Raw genomic sequence first — 13,913 nt, 5'->3', positions numbered from 1 at the left:
ATTGAGAACTCATGGTAGAGAAGGGAGGAAAAGAACTAGCCTAGAAGTACACTGATGAATGTGACGTGAGAAAAAAAAGTATAGAAAGAAGTAGGAGAGGTTCAAATGTTAAATTTGGATCTTCTAAATTTTGAATTTTTATTTTAGAGGGTAAAGTGTGATCTCACTTTTTTAGAATGAAATTCAAAAATTTAGAAAATCTAAATCCTTTAACATTTATCTCAAAACTAAAAACACCTATTTTGGATTGAAAAGGTTTTCAAAAGTTAAAATTGAAAATACTAAAAACATGAAAATAACGTTTTTAATTTGTTATGTTTTTTTGAAAATGTTTTTCGTTTCAAAATATTAATGAAAACACTCAAACCAATCAGCCTCTTAAATTTTTTATATTGTTAATAAAAAAATTTTTAATTTATAAATTTAACATGTATCCTTAAAATATAAAATAGATAAATTCATTAAAATAATGGGATTAAGTATTTTGATTAGGATCCCGCTAGGAGACAATTGACTATTTGTACAATATGTACAATGGACTATTGAGTTACAAAATGAACATCCCCCATACTAACTAGTATAACCATCTTCTCAAAAGCTTAAATTGATTTTGGTGTTCATCACCAAGGATCAAACTCTTGACTTTTCGGATCTAGCGTTCTAATACCATGCATGATACCACTCATCCCAAAAGTTTCAGCTGATGGGAAAGGATAACACTAATAATTATATTTCTAATATTTCCTAAACCTCCATTGTACACATTGTATAAATATTCCATTGGCTTCTCATACTTTCTCTTTTGATTATTATTAAAAATATTCAAAATATTATCAATTTATCATTGATAGGCTAAATTTTTCTGTCAGTTTAATAATAATACGTTAAAACAATTGAATAGTTAATTCACTCATATATTTAAACAAATGTTTTGAGGGTTCAAATTGCATCTCATGTGAGCAAATATGATGGTACAAAATTTTATGCCGTGTTATTAAGTAAAATAAAAAAAAATCAATTTGACTATTTTTTAAGAAACAATTTAAAACGTTTACATTTTTAACGACAGAACTAAGCCACACCGTAAGTTGTGGAGACCCTTTTCACTATAAACCCAAAAGATTTTACATGTAAATATTATTCTAGTAAATTGATTATAGTGATCTTTGTCTTGATCCCATGAAAACAAATCATAAGTATGAACCCTAAGAATACAAGACCACTGTTAAAAACTCTTACAGTCTTACTCCTGCTATGAAACTTACATTAAATAAAACCAAATTAGTTAAATTTCAGTTAATAACATTCAAATACAGTTGGTTTTATAAATAAAAACGAAAAGAGTATGTATCTGACAAACACATTACCATTAAATTTTATAAGATATAACACTAACACGAGAGATCAAATCCAATATTACCAATCAAAAGTAGTGTATAGCAATAAAAGGACAATTACTATGCCGAAATGCGATATTATTTTGGGTCCAACAAAGATGGTTAAGTTCCTTTTTTCAGCCTAAAGGTGGTTTTGGTCACAGTGATGCTCCAGTCCAAAAATGCTAGTTGACTTCTCACTTGATAATTTAAGAATAGTGATGTTATTTGAGCATTGAAAAAGGATATCATAGTAGATATCTAGGCCAATCAGCCTGAGATTCGAACCATAACCATCGTAAGTTTCCGAACTATACTCGTGCGAATGCATTGTTGCCACAAAGTGAAGATTGAAGAACAAGCCTTTCTCTTTCTATGGATGTCCACTTTGTATGTTCAAATAACATCACTCATGAGTTAATCAATTCCATCTTGCACTCTTATCAGACTAAATATGATGACATAAGATTCCAACTAATTTTCATATGCGATGGCATTGTTGCCACAAAGCGAAGAACATCAGGTTCTGCGCTAAGCGAACGAGGCAGTTCTTCTGAACTCTTATTGAAAACACGAAGAAACTTAGCTATGTTGGGAAGTACAAGTTCTCTGCAGTGAAGATGCAATAGGGGGACCTTGGATAATACACTTCCCTTCTGAACATCTAGGCCTTCTGGTCTCCTCATCTTGTATGGTTTTCCAGTCGTTGGCTCGACATCAACTCGGGGCATTTGTTTCCAACGACTGTGTACAAACCAACCATACTTGTAGTCGCCCACTATCGGAGTGCCAAGTGCTTCAGCACAATGGACACGCAACTGCATAATTGGGAGAAGAAATAACATGAACAAAAAATACATTGCTTAACTCAGCAAGATTATAGATTCACCATAAATTAAGGAGTCTGAATAATAAAGATTGCAAATTCATTTTTGACAATGTAAAGAATTCAACATACAGTTAACATCTGAGAATTCTATAAGTAACAAAAGAAGTCCGATTGTACATTAATAAGGATCATGCAATTATCAGTAGCTTCGTAATAATCGAAATTCCATATAAGCATCCAATATACCTGATGCTTCCGGTACGTAAGTGGTCGCAGCTCCACCCAGGAGCATCCATTTATCTTTGGACCAAGGACTCGATATTCAGTTACAGCCTCTTGGCGCGGTTCCATACTTGAATGGTGAGCTAATACGACCCTCTCTGTCTTCCCATCATCCAAGAGCACCTGAAACAAGAAGACAATGGAACAAAATCAATTTCAAAGTTGGAAGATAGCACTGACATAAAACATGACATTGTTGGATTAACACATATATAAAGAAGAAATTAAGAAAGAAAGGACATGAACCTTTCTAAGGGGAGCACAAATTACACCTTCCTTCTCCTTGGGAGTCCCTATGACTAGTGCCCAATACCTCTGATATGTAGATTCACATGCATCATTCCAAACCTATTTCAATTTTCAAATGAACCATAAATTAAATGTAAATGATAGGAGGTTGTTGATGGTGGGTATAAAAAGACAATATCTACATTCGCTAATAGAACACGAGGATTGGAAACAGCAGTTCATCACTTCATGTAAATAAGGCACCTTACTAGAAGATTTTGCATTGTTTATGTTACTGAACAGCCACTGCAGGTGAGACACACTTTCTTCTTTTCTGCCAAATAAAATGATGCCACTGGTCTCCCTGTCAAGACGGTGGACCTGAATTTCAACCATCAAAACTATTATGTTGAACAATAGTTTCAATAACTATCAATAAGTTCTAAATTACGATAGAGCAGAGATGAACAATACTCAAGAATACCATTTGTCTTTTGGCATATTATCGAGAGAAAAATTTCAGTTGATGAAAGAAACCCTTAGCAGGGCAACCTTCAAATTTGAAAAGCCTTACATTACAGCAAATGTCAAAGTAGTGATCCTTAAATTTGAAGGACAACCAGGTATTTTCAGTAACATGCTAAAGGCAAAACATACGAGGACAACCTAAAATCCTATAAGAGATAAAGGTCTTCCCTTTAAAGGGAGACCAGGGTAAGAAACCAAGAAATTGGCTTAACCGAGTCACTATCTATTCCTTTTTTTTTTTTTTTTCGAGATTTTCTAAAATGGGAGGTACTACCATCTATTTACAAACAGAAATTTGCTTATTACATGATGATTCATTTTACTTTCTAGTACAAACCAATTTTTTTCAGTGTAATGATGCATGGAAAGAGTATTTTACCAGTTTAGGACCCTCATCATAATCATAGGATAGTGCTGCAGCTGCTAATGCATCCATGCTGTTATGAACTGGCAGATTCCCCTAAGAAGGTCATCAGCAAGAAATGAAAATCCCACTAAACTCATACTCAATGAATTTCTGTATATCTGAAAAATGGTTTACAAACCTTAACCGGCAATTTTGGGGGTTTATTTAGCACCATGATAGCCAAGTCCTTCGAATAATACATTGAACATAATATGCAATCAATAAAATATATTACCATGCATTTGAAGAATGAGAATAGTAAAAAGAAATTGTAAAATAAAATAATTTTGACATTGGATGCAAGACATGCCTTATAAATGACAAGCCTTTGCAGATACTTAATTTCATCAGCATTGGGATATAGTGTTCCACTTGGTATAGCATCATATCTTTTGGAAATTCTAGCCTCGGCAATTGACACAGGGATATGAATTCTTGCCCCTTGCTTCATTACTTCATTAGGTCTAATCTGTAGTGAAGCTGTATTGTTGTAGTATTATTAAACCCAAAAGCAAATCATATTATCATAAGCAATTGACTCAGAAAAATAAACATACATATATGAAACTATCAAAAGCAAAGTTTGTCATACAAAATGGAAAAGTACACAGCAAAATTAATACCTTTCGCAAGGGTCTCCTTGGCTCTTCATTCTGAGATAAATTATTGTCAGAAATTGGGTCCTCCATTTGGACCTAGTATAGGAGAAGTACAAATAAAGCCTGTGAGCACATCTTTTATTTTCCATATCTATTTCCGACCATTAAAAGAACTAAGAACAAAAACAAAGTGGAGGTAATTACTTAGATTAAACAACACTATTGTGCTTTACCATAAAACATATCAAGAGACACTTCAAATTAAATCTATGCTTTCCTAAAAGTTTTGTCCACAGTTTTTATTAAAGATTATATAAATGTTAATCATCACAGAAAGCATAGATCCAACTACCTTGTAACAACTTGTAAGTAAATAGAAGAACTTTGTAAGCATTTATTCACATTCTTGTAGCACAGCATGCCAACAAAATATTTATAAATGTGAACAAATCAATAATCTTTTTGGGGTTAAAAGATGTTCAAAAGCATCATATAAACTATCCACCATTCAAATATAAATGAGAGTAGTTTTTCATATTTAGAGATTAGAATAAAAGAAGAATATTACTAATACAAAGGCAAGAATGAACAAGAAGATAGAAAAATTAAACAAAGATTAAAAAAAAAGCTATCAGTGAAGCATAGCTTTTCAATTTCTCACCATGTCTAACAGGGAAAATCCAATAAAAAGATGATAAGCATTACACCAAATCGATGTTTAAAGACAAGTAAATTAAATCTAGGGAAAATTCCAGAAATTCATTGTCCACAATAAAATAGACAGTATTGCATCAAAAACAAAATGGAACAACAAGGAATGCAAATGAAAGTGTAACAGAGCAATGAATTCTTACAAGACCCTCCCTGAAATGAGACTCAATGACAGAACCCAATATGCCCTTGAAGTAATACTTGATCCAATTAACAGCAGTGACATAACCATCATGTTGCTGCCCATCTTGAAAACTTTCATTTGAGTTCCTTCCGGGCAAAGGGTGACCAGGAAAAGGTGGCAAAGACAGTAGCTGCCTCGGCTTCGGGCCTTCTTTCCGAGAACCCAAACGAGCAACGTTGTTGGACACCCTGATCACTGATTCAACAGGGACAGGCTTTGGAGGACGAATCCTAGAGTAGTGCCTCGCCACAAACCACAGCCATGAATGGCTACTGTTATTTATGTTGTTCAACATGGTTCAAACATCTGAAAAGGAGGAAAAACACGAGGTTTCAGTGACAGGAAATGGGGATTTGTAGTATTTTGTCATTGAGACTTTTTATCAAACATGTTGTATGCAACACATAGCAATGAGCTAAGTATCAGGTGATTGATGTGATTTTTCATCAAACAGATTGCATACAAAAACATTACCAACTATAATGAAAAAATTCGTTGAGGCATTTCAGCAAACATGTTACATGCAGTCAGCAAACAAAATTTTAAAAACTCGTTAAAATAATGAAATTGTGAGAGGATAGTAAGGGAAAGAGAAACAGTTACAATGGGACGATTAAAGAGAAGAATTAGATGAAGATGAAGATGAAGTTGAAGGAGAAGCATGAACTCTTGAAAATGCCGCGACCCGCAAATGTAACTTGGAAGAACTTGAATTATTATATTTGGTACTGTTAATTGGCATTCCCCTCTTAATTGTTATTTTCAATTTTAATTATTATTTTTACATGTAGATGAAAACGTGATTCTACCTTATATTTTTTATAATTAACTACAAATTTAAAAAGAAAAAAGTCCCCCCTTATTATTCACTCCTACAATGAATAATTGTTAATAAAAAAAATAAGTATAAAAAATTAATTTTTAATAGTTAATATTAAATATTTTTTATTATAAAAAAATTATTCTTGGATAATTTAGTTTTTAAAATTTGGAGGTGAAGGTTTGAAATTTAGATTTAAGATAAAAATAAGAAAAAAGGACAAATACTTTTTGAACTTTCATATACATTAAAAATAATAGAATTAGTATTGGGCTAGCTCAATTAGAGGATTATACTATAAATAAGAGAATGATGTAATAATATAGGGATATACATGACGTAATAGAAATTCTACTTTCTCTCTTTGACCCTAATACTAGAAATTTTCTTATATTCTCTCTAATTATCTCTAATTTTCTCTATTCTTGATACAAATTCGTATCAAATGGTGCTTTCAACACCTTGCCAAATTTCTATGGTGATTCACCGGACTCAATTTGGGATCAGATTCAAACTAATTTACAACGCTTGAATTCAAATTATCAAAAACAGACACAGTTACTTTAAGATATTAAAGCAACTTGCGCCAGAATTGTGCAACCTTGAACACTAATCAACATCTCCAACAGCATCTAATTGTCCAGATTCAAGCCAAATCAGCAGTAGGTTTTCAATCAATCAACAATACTTTAACAAATCCAGAAACAACAACTTCAACACTTCCAGTTCTGCAATTCCAAAATTCAGATTCGGTTTATGAGAATGCATGATTAGAGAATGCAGCGACAAGAATTCCAGAATCAGCAATGCATCCAAAACACACAGACGAAAAATCAACAGAGCAACAAATGGCAGCAACATCAACGAAATTTCAAGAAAAACAAGAGGCAGGAGTCTATGCAAATTCAGATCCAACTAGCAATTCAGCGACATATAACAACTATAGAGCACAAATTCAATTTCACAGGCTCAGTTCCCAATCCAACAAGTCCAGCTTGTGCAATTTCTGAAGAACATGTAAGAACTCATAATTCCAGAAAAATTGCTAAGCTCTCAAATAGAATCAGCAACTTACCAGAAGTTGCATATGCAAAATTCGAAAAACACCTGGATCTACAATTGGCGCATTTGGAGGAAACGGCTCTGGCCGAGGAGGAAGTTGCCGTCCGGGGCGGCGGAGCAGCAGCGGCGAGGTTGAATCGCCCACCGCCAAAGCCACCTTACTCGTTTATAAAGGCGGCGGTTGGCCTGGCGACAGCGAGCGGCGCTGGCGCGGCTTCAGTCCAGCACAGCGGCAGTGGCGCCGAGGACGGCGCCCTCACGAGGGGAGAGCGGACACTCGCGAAGGCCTTGGTTGGTGGAGCAGGGAGGGGGAAAGGCTAAGATCTTCACTCTCGTGGGTTCAGTCGCGGACTTCCGATGGCGGCTAAGCCACCACCGCTCATGGCGGCATCGTTTCCCTGGGATCGTGCTGCAGTGGCGACAAGCCTCGAGTTCTCCAGCGGTGGCGATATTGATGGCGGCACACGCGGTTGTTGGCTCGTTTCGCAGTGGGTGGCGGGCGAGGAAGGAGCAAGGAAGAAGCGCGAGGTGATGACAGAAGGGGAAGAAGTCCTGGCGGCGCCGGTAACCACAACCCCTGCTCCAGTGAAGGCGTGTTTGGGCGGCGAAGGAGTGGCTCACAGTGTTGGAGGAAGGTTCTGGAAGGAGTTTGAAGGTGAAGCCTTATGTTTTAGAATTCTGGGCTTAACTATATTTGATTTGGGCCCAAACTCTAATGCAGAACAGAATTTTGCAAGTAGTGTGCATGTTTTACAAAAATTTGGTATACAAACTTACTCTAAGTGGGCTCATGGAATTTTTTTACCAAGTTGGGTTGGTTTAGTGGTTAGCTCACTAGTCCGCTTAAGCAAGTGTCGGGGGTTCGAATCCCGCCTTGTGCATGCAGCAACTCATTGGCCAGCACCAAACCCTTAAATGGAGCTCAGTACCGCGACGGATTAGTCCTTGGCATGTCGGGCTGGGGGATACCGTGGAAAACCAACAAAAAAAAATATGTTTTGTCAGCAGTGGTTATAGAAAGTATTATTTTAGGATTGTTTAGTTTCTTTTAGTAATTATAATTAGTTTTTATAATTTTTATTAGGATTTATATTTTTCTGTAATTTTGAGTACAAGATTTTTGTTTTGGTTGTCTACGGTCCCAACTCGACAGGTCAAGAATTAATCTGTCGCGGATCTGAACTCCATTTAAGGGTCTGATGATGATAAAATTAGTATTGAGCTAGTCCAATTAGAGAATTATACTATAGATAGGAGTATGATGTAATAATATAGGAATCTATATAATGTAATAAGAACTCTACTTTCTCTCTTTGATTCTAATCCTAAAAATTTTTCTTCTATTCTCTCTTATTATCTCTAATTCTCTCTATTCTTGATATAAATTTGTATAACAAAAATAAGTTGAATTATACATATTTATACACAGATTACATATATATTTATACATAGTAATTTTATTAAATGAAGAATAGAAAGTGAATTAGAAAAAAAAGAGCAAATATAAGAATATGATAACTAAATAAAAGTTATTTATTATGAAAAATCACCCATTTAAAATCATTTACCTATGCCTTCATTTTCTACATAAATCTGACGATTTACTAGAAATTACTAGTAATTGTTTTTTTTTTTTTTTGGTGACTACTAGTAATAATCGTTTTAGCTCAAAAAATTTGTATATGACATATTAGTAACGAAAGTCAATTCAGAACAAACGAACGAATAATATTGGACAAAATTTATTTTAAACGGGTGATTTATCTTATTTATTATGTTAATTTTTATAATTTTATTAAATTTTAATTAGAATCTTATAGTTTAAAAATTATAATTACATCTTTATATTTGATAAAAATAATTCAATTAAGTTTCTGTTAATTATTTTTTTTAAATATAAAATATTTACTTTTTTACTTGATATAAGATGAATTGTAGAATAATATTTTAAAAGTAAATATTCTAAGATTATTATATATTTTAATCTAAGGATTTAATTAAAAAATTTAATATAAAATAAGGATCTAACTATACATTTTTAAATTATGAGTAACCAATTAAAATTTTTGTAAAATTATAAGAACTAACAAAATAATTAATTAATAACTAATAATAATAATTTTGAATACTTATTTAAATTTATATCAAATCAAGATGCTTTTTTTAATCCGTGTATAATTATAATTATATTTTGAGTATAACGGGACAATTATTTGGGAATAAAAGTAAAATTGATCATACTATTAATATAAATTAAAAGATAATATTAATTACATATAACTATAAATTAATATAAACTAATTAATTTTCATGTTATCCTCGTATATATATTACTTTATTTTCACAATCCATACCATATATATATAACATATAATAACGATACATGATTGATTAATCATAATGTTTAATAAGTTCTTGTTACTTAGCTAAAATTTATTAAAATTAAATAGTCAATGTTAATTATAAGCTCCAATAATTGATAAGAACGAATTATTTGAAAAGGAAAAAAAACGAAAAAGAAAATTTGTTCTTTTTTTTTTTTCACCACTCGATCGCTGACTTATTCAACTACTATTATACGTACTATACTTAAATATCTTTTAAAAAAAAAATAGGAAAAGAAAAGAAAGACGAATTCCAGACCAAAAAGAAAAGATAAAATGATTCTTTAAGATTTAAAAACAATAAATTACTTTTTAACAATTATATTTACAAAAGAGTGGTTAATATTAATTCTTTTATACAAATTTCATGCATATATAAAATATTAATTTTGGGAATCTTAATTAAAAAAGTTTCTCAATGAAGAGCATTATTCATGAACATATAGCCAATTCAACCACCAACTATAACAAGAAGATTAGAATAATTAGAACCGAAATTTAATTGTACCAAGTATTAATAACTTTAGGTTTCTCGTCATATTATCTATAATCTAATAATCTAATTAAAGGTAGAAACTCAGGTGCAGTCGATTTCACGTGAAGTTGATAGTTGAGAGTCGTTAGATAAAAATTTAGTCAAATCAGTCAAATTATCTAACCGCTCTTAACTATCAACTTCACGTAAAGTCGAGTGCACCTGAGTCTTCACCTCTAATTAAATATTCAATCATACTTCTTGTATATAAAAATTAATTATCAATTACTTATCATATTTAAAAATACATATTGAGTATCTCAAAAAAACATTTCATAATATTATAAATAAATTTAATTATTCTAATAGTTAATTATTTAATTAAAAGTATTAAATTAATATATAATATACAATAATAGCTTATTTAATAGTTGATATTTATCATATTTTTTTTAGTATTATACTATTTACAATGTCCTGTCCCCAATAGTTGACTGGGTCCCCCTCTAGGGTACCACCACCAACTTTATAAGTTATAACCACCTTCACTAGATAGATAGAAGCCTCAAATCAAAGGGTCACTATATTACTATCATTATTTTATTATTACTATTATTATAAATTATTATTGTTATTTCATTTGAGAATAGTATAGTGTTGCGGCCATGGGAAGAGCTCCTTGTTGTGACAAAGCAAATGTGAAGAGAGGACCATGGTCTCCTGATGAGGATGCAACACTCAAGAACTATCTTCACACTCATGGCACTGGAGGAAATTGGATTGCATTACCAAGAAAAGCTGGTTCTTTTTCTTTTCTTTTCTTTTTCTTAAATTGTTATGTTTCTGTTTGCATAGAATTTGAGTAGATCGTATATTATAAATTAAACTTTTTTTAAGAAAAAAAAATCATGGGGTGTTGTTTTGATCATTAATAATTTTGGTGGTGATCTTCTTTCTTTCGTTCTTGAGAAAGGAAATAAGTGAATTTTTCTCCCCTATAATGAACATTATGATCAGTGGGGATTGGAAGAATTATTGCTTATTAAGTGTAATTAAGTTAAAGGTTTTCAAATCTGTATCTTTAATTTGTCTCAATATTGTGCTTTGATTGAATTCAGTGTTTTACTTTGTAAATTTCAATTCAAATTGCAGAGGTAGGTGCATTCATCTTCAAACATATTTTTAAATAAAATTAGAATAAATTTCGAACAAATTAAAGACAGATATATATATATATATCATATCAAACACTACAAGAATTCCGACAGATAATAGCAGTTTTTAAAACGGATATATAGCGACGGTTTTCGACTAACGCAAAACGGATATCACATATACATAGATGAGATTGATCATGATATGATGAAACAAATATATGCTTTAATTTGATATTTTCTTCCCCCCCCCTCTTCTAATTTTGTGTTATACAAATTAAAATTTGATTAATTGATGATGTGATATAATTAATATATGTAGGTCTAAGGAGGTGTGGGAAGAGTTGCCGTCTAAGGTGGCTGAATTATCTAAGGCCAGATATAAAACATGGAGGATTTACTGAACAAGAGGATCAAATCATTTGCACTCTCTATACTCAAATGGGAAGCAGGCAAGTCTATCTATAGCTTGTAAATTATTAATTTCATTACTACCACTAGTGGTATATTTATTAGTAATACTAAGAAGACAACAAAAAATTAGTTCAAACAGCTCAATTTTCTCTTATTTAGCATGTATTTATTTTAAGGTGTATTAAATAAAATAAAAAATAAAAAATTTTGATAGTTTTTAGCTAAAATTTTGTTTTTAAAAAATTTTCATATATTTAAAGACACTAAACTTGTTTATTAATTATTTTTTCTAAATCAAAAGCGTGTATTATAATAATAAATATGAGTTCATTTAAACAGACGATTTATGATATAAAACGTGACAATAATGAGACAAAAAATTCTCTCGTTGACTTTGTTGTGTATAATTTTTGAAAGAGTATTCGTTTCAAGATATTTATTTGAGGAAGGTTAGAGAGTCAGTAGAATTTATTTTTTTATTTATTAATTAGTTAATAATATTTAAAAGTATGGACTAAAAATATATTATTAAATTACTAAACTAAAATAATTGAATTAATTTCTAAAAGTACGTGCAAAATAAAAATCAATACATTTTGCTTGCTCTTGAATATTTTTCTATTTATTTTTCTGTATATATATTATTTATGTCTTGACATAATTACCAAATCCATTGTAAAAATATTAATTACTCAACAAATAAAAGAAAAATTTTAAATTTTCATGAGTTAGTTGAATGTTCCAAAAGCTTGATACTTTTACTTTTTTCTTTCAAATGCAAGTATAGTAGTTATATATAAATTCGGAAAAATTTCAAGTGTACCGGGAATACCGATGTTCCAATTTTTTTAACAGTTGATTTCAATTAATATATATTATATATATTTTTAATAATTTAAATCAACGGTTAAAACAACTGAAACACCGGTGTTCCTAGTATACTTGAAACTCTTCTTATAAATTCATTATTGTATTATTGTATGTCTATTGATATTCAAATTAAAAAAAAAAAAAAAAAAAAAAAAAAACTATGGGTATTCACATGAAACTTGTGTGCTTGTCCTAGATGGTCTGCAATAGCATCTCAACTTCCTGGCAGAACAGACAATGATGTCAAAAACTATTGGAACACCAAGCTCAAGAAGAAGCTAATGGCAGGAAAAGTAATTTCCCCTAATAATAATAATAATAATAAAACATTATTGACTACTCAACAAAACTCAGATTTTCAAGATAATAAAAATTGTTCACCACCCTCATCATCATCATCATTAGTGCATCTTCCAATTTTAAGCAATGATATTAATAATTTTAGTTCTAACCTAAGTCTTGACCTAATTCATCAACAACTCTATAGTCCACAATTTATGAATTTAGAAATTGATGGTGCAAATTCAAGGAGCAACAAGAACAATAATAGTAGTAATATTGAAGGTTCAACTTCTTCTTCATCACTTGCATTATTGGACTACAAGGGTGGATCATCACTTCTAGAAGAAGAAAAACAACATGGTGTTGGTGATGATAATGATGAATCTAATAAGGAATTCTTGATGGATTTAGGGTTTGATGGAGTTCCTACTTATTATGATATTGTTAATGGTCTTAATTGTCATGAGAGAGTAGTTGGTGAGTTTTCTCAAAGTATTAGTAGTTGTTGTTACTCTGAGTGGGTTGATTTCAACTGTGCTGAAATTAAGCCACATTGAGTAATTAAATTAAAAATTAATGTTGTATTATTGGATATACTCTTCTTTCTATTTTATGTATTTATGTATTTATTTTTGACAAATTGACATATCTAGATATATTCATTTTTTAAAATATATGTTAATTTTGTCTAAAGTGATGCATGTTTTATTTGAAACAAAAAAGAATTTGACTTTGTGGAATTTGTAAAAAGAAAAAAAATTAAAAAGCACTAATTATAATTAGGGAATAATAATGGAATAACACATGTATTGAAGGAGAGAACAAGCAATAAAAGGGAACATTTTTTTTAGTAAGTAGCACTATAGGTCAAAAGAGAAAAAAAATGAAAATTTATGGGCAGAAGTTAGTTGAAAATTATTAAATAATTTGATATATTTATTTAAATTATTATTTAACGGTTCTCAACTATAATAACTTTACATAAAATTAACTGCATCTGAGTTTTTAAAAGAAAAAATTAGGTTTAATTATTTTGTTGGTCCCTATAGTTTCACAAAATTTTTAATTAGGTCCCTATACTTTTTTTTCTTTTAATTGAGTCCTTGCACCAATTTTTTTTTAATTGGGTCCCTACACTTTTTTTTCCTTTTATTTAGGTCTTTGTACCAATTTTTTTTTTATTTGGGTCCTATAAAATTAAGCTAATTACTACTAATAGGGACTTAATTGAAAAAAAATTTGGTAGAGAGACCCAATTAAAAAAAAGTATAAAGACCTAATTAAAAATTTCACGAAACTATAGGGACCA

General features: G+C 30.8%; 2 protein-coding genes across 4 annotated transcripts; one reads left to right on the top strand and one right to left on the bottom strand.

Moving 5' to 3' along the window:
• Positions 1-1,348: 1,348 nt before the first annotated feature.
• On the bottom strand, positions 1,349-7,682 carry LOC107605562 (Pseudouridine synthase family protein). 3 transcript variants are annotated; one of them, XM_088491219.1, is made up of 11 exons: positions 7,039-7,665; positions 6,565-6,691; positions 5,103-5,449; positions 4,273-4,344; positions 3,960-4,118; positions 3,789-3,836; positions 3,623-3,703; positions 2,980-3,096; positions 2,734-2,835; positions 2,452-2,610; positions 1,349-2,194 (listed from the first exon to the last, which is right to left on the bottom strand). In XM_088491219.1, exons 3-11 carry the CDS (start codon positions 5,436-5,438, stop codon positions 1,820-1,822), a joined length of 1,449 nt encoding a protein of 482 aa, XP_088347345.1. In that variant the 5' UTR covers positions 5,439-5,449; positions 6,565-6,691; positions 7,039-7,665; the 3' UTR covers positions 1,349-1,819. The 3 variants fall into 3 exon arrangements, with proteins under 3 accessions (XP_088347345.1, XP_088347344.1, XP_088347346.1); XM_088491218.1 differs by lacking the exon at positions 6,565-6,691 and having other exon boundaries at positions 7,039-7,682; XM_088491220.1 differs by lacking the exons at positions 6,565-6,691; positions 7,039-7,665 and adding an exon at positions 5,747-6,045.
• Positions 7,683-10,458: 2,776 nt separating this feature from the next.
• LOC107605563 (uncharacterized) lies at positions 10,459-13,244 on the top strand. Its single transcript, XM_088491407.1, has 3 exons — positions 10,459-10,685; positions 11,361-11,490; positions 12,519-13,244. The coding sequence occupies exons 1-3, from the start codon at positions 10,550-10,552 to the stop codon at positions 13,159-13,161; spliced, it is 909 nt and encodes a 302-aa protein (XP_088347533.1). The 5' UTR covers positions 10,459-10,549; the 3' UTR covers positions 13,162-13,244.
• The last annotated feature ends 669 nt before the right edge of the window (positions 13,245-13,913 follow it).

The sequence above is a fragment of the Arachis ipaensis genome, chromosome B6 (genome assembly GCF_059453495.1).
Source record: "Arachis ipaensis isolate K30076 ecotype BB chromosome B6, ASM5945349v1, whole genome shotgun sequence".
Lineage (NCBI taxonomy): Eukaryota > Viridiplantae > Streptophyta > Magnoliopsida > Fabales > Fabaceae > Arachis > Arachis ipaensis.
This window is presented reverse-complemented; position numbering and strand designations above follow the sequence as displayed.

Excerpts from the sequence above, each read along its gene's own strand:
- LOC107605562 (XM_088491218.1), bottom strand. The coding sequence starts at position 5,438 with ATGTTGAACAACATAAATAACAGTAGCCATTCATGGCTGTGGTTTGTG. Across the intron at positions 3,837-3,959 it reads AAAGGCTTGTCATTTATAAG|GACTTGGCTATCATGGTGCT; the intron begins GCATGTCTTGCA and ends TATTATTCGAAG. Across the intron at positions 3,704-3,788 it reads CCCCAAAATTGCCGGTTAAG|GGGAATCTGCCAGTTCATAA; the intron begins GTTTGTAAACCA and ends TGACCTTCTTAG.
- LOC107605563 (XM_088491407.1), top strand. The coding sequence starts at position 10,550 with ATGGGAAGAGCTCCTTGTTGTGACAAAGCAAATGTGAAGAGAGGACCA. Across the intron at positions 10,686-11,360 it reads TGCATTACCAAGAAAAGCTG|GTCTAAGGAGGTGTGGGAAG; the intron begins GTTCTTTTTCTT and ends TAATATATGTAG. Across the intron at positions 11,491-12,518 it reads TATACTCAAATGGGAAGCAG|ATGGTCTGCAATAGCATCTC; the intron begins GCAAGTCTATCT and ends TGCTTGTCCTAG.